Here is a 6695-nt window from a genome sequence, read left to right on the forward strand (position 1 = left end):
ACCATTACGACTGGATTTAACGCATAAGTCAAGGGCAAATTACCACCGACCAATAACTTGGCGAAAAAAAGTTAAAAACCGAACGGTTGAAATTTACTATAGTACATTTTCCCGATTAATTCGACACCGACACAGGCGCCCATCATCAAGTGGACGTCACACCCACTCGGGGTCGTCTTTCGCTGTATACATGCTCAACGTTGGATATCATATACAGGGTGATCCAACAAGTATCACGCCCCTTTTTTTCTTTAATAATGAAGTTTTACAAAATCTGATTTTTGAAATCTTTAAACATGCTCAAAGACCATATTTTCATATATCCTCGAGATTTTTGGTGCCACTAAAAGAGTGCCTGTGGCGATACGAACCTTTGTTTTTCAAATGAGAACCCCGCTTTTTTTCTTTAAATTATTTAGCGGATAATTTTTTTGAGGATTTTGGTGTACCGAAATCAAAAGTCGAACGAGTGGTTATCTAGTTATTGGTAAATTTGTACTAAGGATAATAGTCCATAATAGTCCATAATTGTATGCTCATACAGTTCTACACTTGGAATAAGAAAAATAACTAAATAAATCAAGAAGGATTTTACTTTCTATTTTCCTAAATGTTTGACTAAATAAATATAAAATTACGTGTAATTTTGTATTATGTGTATAGATAACAACGTATACTGTATATAAGCATATCCTTCTTCCCTATTATAAACTATATTATCCTTAGCACAAAATGTGTAATAACTAGAAAACTACTCGTTCGAATTTTGATTTCGATGCATCAAAATTCTCAAAAAAATTATCCGCTAAATAATTTACAGTAAAAAAGTGGGGTTTCTATTTGAAAAACAAAAGTTTGTATCGCCACAGGACACTACTTAAGTAGTACAAAAAATCTCATGAGTATGAAAATATGGACTTAAAGTAAATTTAAAGATTCCAAAAATCAGATTTTCAAAAACTTCATTATTAAAGAAAAAAGGGGTGAGCATACTTGTTGGATCATCCTGTATACTTCGGCTTATTTTTGTCTTGTAAAATATATTACAAAAGCATATTTTGCTCTATATGTAACGTAGCTGAGAATAAGTGAGAATAGTCAAAAAAAATTATCCCCCCCCCCTTTCCCAAAACCTTAGCACTCCACTGGTACGTATACTTATATACAATCGAAAATTAAAAGTGAAAGTTCGTAAAAGTTTATCATCACATACGCATCGTTGGTCATTGCCCGCGTTGAGTGGTCATCTAGATAACAGCGTCTGTAAGTAATCCGATATTGGATATAAAAAGCGGATTCCTGTATTATAAATTTATATATTATGATTTATGACGTATGATGGTGTTTCGGTATACAATCATTTACCGTACTGGTACCGTATTGGTTACCATCCGTTTTAGTGCTTTTTAGACCCATCACCGTTTATAGAAAAATAAGGTACGCCGAAAATTTAACATAGTCAATTGTTGTCACTGACACGCACGATATAAAAATGACATCATGACGTGTCACGATGTACGATATAAGGTGTGTAAGATAATCGTCTTAGAGTGATTTACAATATTATTCATATCGTCACTACATTTTAATGGCCCTAATAGAAAGAAAAGTAAAAAACTGTAATGCAGTTCGCTACATCGTCTGGAATATTTAGTCCTAGCAGACTTGTACAAATATCCCAACTAGCACGGGATATTCATAGTACAGTCCTTCAATCTTCGATTTAGGTATTCTATTAATAATAATAATCAATATTCTAAACATATTCTTTAGTTAATTTTATTAGGTGATTTCAATTAAGGTTATTTTATTCATAATATTGTCATATTCTATAAAGATTATCTAATTGAGAACATGCTATGGATATTATGATAAAGGACGATAAAGGAATATTCATTTTTTCTTAATACATTCCTAATTTTTTTTTCATAATCTTTTACGGATAATCAATGAATAATATGATTTTAATTTTTTTAGATTATCCAATATAATAATATTACTGTTCATAGATAATACAAGAATATTATTATATTGTTTGTCAATACCATTGTTTAATTATAATTATATAATTAATGACTAAACTAAATAGGTACTCTATATGATATATATAGCATTATACCGTAGCTATTATTATAATAATTTGTTAGGTACCTATATTACAATATTACTTAAATTTATAGACTTTTAAGTGTTTTAATTAAATATTATGTACCAACATCGTAATTGTACAAATTAATTTGCTACGTCTTCTCGAACAGTTTAAATTTAACGAATTAATATATTATTAATTTGTAAATTTGTTATACATGGACACATGGTATTTTTATAATCGTACTGTTATAATATCTATGATTATGATATTATGCGGCATAATATTATTGAACTATTTACTATAAATAGGTATAATTTAATATTAAAACGGTCGGTTTTACCCAAATATTCGATTCACATGCTTCAGGGATCCGATACGGATAATCCGATAATGCTCACTCACTCACACAGTCACACGCTACCACAGTACTATAGGCGTACAGTGTCGTTATTCGTTGTCCATCACTCGTCACGTCACTCCGACTCGGACAGCCCATAATATACTATTATTTCGTATATGAATATTAATTGATTGTTTTAAGTTGAATACGTTATTCACATAATAGTGCTTAATATTTTAGACATTCGTCGTTTAAAGTAAGTTAGTAAAAACATCATTGTCCAACGTGATCAACAATATTGAGCTTAATAGTTAGGTCATTCGTCGTTAAAATTATGTAAGTAAAAACATCATTGATCATAATTTTAATACCTATAAATAACAAATAATTATGTATTGTAATTTTATATTTAGTGAGTATTATAGGTATAACATGCAATACAGATATACCTATATTTGACAATTTGACATTTAAAGTAAGTTAATAAAAACATCATTGCAGTCCAACGTGATTAACAATATTGAGCTTAATAGTTAGGTCATTCGTCGTTAAAATTATGTAAGTAAAAACATCATTGATCATAATTGTAATACCTATAAATAACAAATAATTATGTAATGTAATTTTATATTTAGTGAGTATAGGTATAACATGCAATATAATCTAGGTAGGTACAAAGGTATTAATTAATACAGACTCAATTTCATATAATACTTAATATTATAAATAAATAAAATAATATAAAACATTAATCCATATGGTCGTATTCATAATCCGAATTATTAAATAATCACTGTCATCGAGCTAGTTATTCTGAAATATTAATTGTTATCCATGCCTATTACGCCTGGTTTCGTGGTACTTAATTATTTAACTAAAGAATATGCCTATAACTTATAAGTAATAAAACAAAGAAGCTAAGTGATAAGCTTTTGTTAAATTATATAGTTATTGTCTTGATCGTATTATTTATTTTTAGTTAGGTATAACTTATACAATATAATGGATAATTCAAGAAATGGTTTCAGAAAAAAAAAATGTTTATCAAAATCTCAATTGAATAAAAAAATAAGACAGGAACTTAATTCTTTAGATCTTTTAAGAAAACATAATAATACAACATCTGTTACTTTACCTGTTAGTTCCAATATTATTTCAAGTGCACAGACTCAATTTAATTTTGAAGATACATTATCTAATAATACCTACTCAAATGATACACTTTTCAAGGAAAATAATGTTATTCTACTTAGTATTTCATCTCAAATTTCTTCTGAAAATAATAATTTTGCTTGCCAAACATTATCCCTATTGGATAGATCTAATTCTACTACTTCATTTAACAGTCAAAACTCAAATAACCACAGCGCCCACTTCGAAAAAATATCAATAACTGATCAATTAAGAGAGTGGGCTATTAGGAATAGAATAACTCATACAGCCTTAGGTGAATTATTATTAATTCAAAGGCAAATACCAGAATTTGAAAATATTCCAAAAGATCCTAGGTCATTTTTAAAAACTCCAAGACAAACAATTTTGCGCAACGTTCATCCGGGAAAATATTATCATTTTGGATTAAATAGTGGTATTAATAATATGCTAAAAAATGTAAATTACTCTGATATTCCTGATACTATAAATGTTGCTATTAATATTGATGGGCTCCCACTCAGTAAGTCCTCTTCAAGTCAAGTTTACCCAATACTATGTTTAATAAATAATATTAATGTATTAGTTTTAAATATATTTTGTGTTGGTATTTATCACGGTTATGAAAAACCATCGGACTTTAATGTATTTTTGAAGGAGTTTGTAGATGAAGCCATTACATTAACATTGAATGGTATAAGTATTGCTGGTAATCATTACAATTTCAAAATTAGTATGTTCTTATTTGATGCTGTTGCTAAGGCGAGTGTTTTATTTATAAAAGGCCATAGTGGATATTCATCTTGTTCAAAATGCACACAAGAAGGAGAATATATATATTCTGTTTGTTTTCCTGAAATTGAATTTACCAAAAGAAGTGATAATGATTTTATAAATCAAATTGATGCAGATCATCATACTGGCCGTACAATTTTAGAAAAGATTCCAAACATAGGTCTCGTGACAGAAGTTCCCCTTGATTATATGCATTTAATTTGTCTAGGAGTTGTAAAAAAGTTGCTGGTTTCCACTTGGTGTTTTGGACCACCACCACACAAGTTACCAGCTAGAATAGTTAAGGACATATCAGATTCACTAATAAATATGGTTCAGTTTATTCCCTGTGAATTTGTTAGGAAACCTAGAGCTCTTAGGGAAGCTAAACGTTTTAAAGCTACCGAATAACGGCAATTTATTTTATATACTGGTGTTCTTGTTTTAAAAAACAATTTGGAGAAAAAAAAATATGATCATTTTTTAACTTTACACTTTTCAATTAGTATATTATTATCAGACCAACACATGCAGACTATGACCGATTATGCTGAAGAACTATTAAAACATTTTGTTATTTGCACAAAATTAATTTATGGTCCACAATTTATGTCTCACAATTTCCACAATTTATTACATTAACTGATGATGCAAGAAAATTTGGTAATCTTAACAATTTTAGTAACTTCACGTCAGAAAACTATTTACAAAAAATTAAAAAAGTGTTAAGAAAACATAATGATATTTTACCACAAATTATACGTAGATTATCTGAAATAAATACTTGTCAAGTATTACCTATTCACAAAATAAAATCAGGTATAAAGTTAGAAAAAGAACATAGTAGTGGTATTTTAATCAATGATACGTGTGACCCACAGTATAAAGAAGCAGTGTTTTCTAATTTTAAACTTAGTAAAAATGTTCAAGATTCGTGTTGCAAATTAAAATGTTCTACTATTATTGAAATATCCAATTTTGCATTCAGTAAAACAATTAATCAGTCTGTTGTAATTGGTAAAAAGTATAACAGAACTACAGATTTTTATACAAAACCTTCACCTTCATCAATCATTGGAATTGAATTAGTTGATAATTTAAATGAACATTTTTCCTATTGGCCTATTACTCTCATACATCAAAAATTAATTCGTTTACCATTTAATTCTAGTTTTCTAGTATTCCCATTACTTCATACTAATGAACGCTGAATAAAAAAACCTCCTGTATTTATGTATATAATGTATATATTATTATTATTATTATTAATTGTTGTGTATTATAGGTATTAAATATTTATAATCTAAATATTGACTTTCTCTATCTTTAAGAAAACAACACTATTATCACTTGAATATTCTTATACTTATATATAAACTATAAAACCATTATAATATTTCTTACAATTTAATTATAGGAATATGCAGAAAAACGGTTGGTACATTGTAAAATTTATTAATGAAAATACCATCGAAACAGTACCAAGTTGCTGGATGGTGAACTTTGATAAATGTGTGTGGCCTGCCACATTATCAACCAGCAAAATAACTTTAGCTATCAAAAGTTGCTTAAAACCTACAAAAAGTTCCAAGGATTGGAAGTATTGTAAAGTAAAAGTGTTAAGTAAAAAGCTACTGACTAATTTTAATGAAGCTTCAAAATTAACCAATGATTTTTTAACACAATCTTCTACCGAGGCTGAATCATACCTACCAAAAAAAGTTTTAAAAAAACGTAAAAAAATTATTAAAAAAAGAGAGAAGAATAGCAATATTGAATATTGTTCTGAGTCCATTCAAAATAGCAGCAGCAGCTGTAGCAATAGTGAAAGTGAAACAGGCCTTCCACCATTTCCAACATTTTCAAGTAATATATTACGCAGGAGTATATTTTTCTTATTTTTCCAAATGATTATTATAAATGCAAGGATTTAATTTATATAATATTATATTGTATTAGATTTTATGTATAATGTGTTACATAAAAATAATTATGAAGTTTTAGAAAATGACAAAGTACAAACAAATGCTGCAGAAGAAGATATTTCAACTAATGTGTGTAAAAAAAAATCTGTTGAAAATATTTTTAGCCTTGATGGAAATTTATCTCCAGAAGCTAAAATAGGTTACTATTTATAGTAATTTATAAAACACAATATTTGTACAATTATAATCATTTATTTCCCAATATATTATTTTATATTCAATTAGGTGATAAAAATCATAATTCTATGCTTGAGAATTTACTGGCTGACGATAATTGGATTAATAATGTTTCAATAATTGATAATAATAGCTATGATAATAATGAAGATAATAACATTCTACTAAATTCAGA

General features: G+C 27.8%; 1 protein-coding gene across 1 annotated transcript; it reads left to right on the plus strand.

Annotated features, from left to right (window-relative positions):
- Positions 1 to 5670: 5670 nt before the first annotated feature.
- LOC111033484 lies at positions 5671 to 6684 on the plus strand (the record flags this gene model as incomplete). Its single annotated transcript, XM_022314238.1, has 3 exons — positions 5671 to 6224; positions 6357 to 6482; positions 6569 to 6684. Coding segments are annotated over exons 1-3 (687 nt in total), but the record flags the coding sequence as incomplete, so codon positions are not given.
- Positions 6685 to 6695: the final 11 nt, after the last annotated feature.

This window comes from Myzus persicae, unplaced genomic scaffold (assembly GCF_001856785.1).
Source record: "Myzus persicae strain clone G006 unplaced genomic scaffold, MPER_G0061.0, whole genome shotgun sequence".
In the NCBI taxonomy this organism is placed as follows: Eukaryota; Metazoa; Arthropoda; class Insecta; order Hemiptera; family Aphididae; genus Myzus; species Myzus persicae.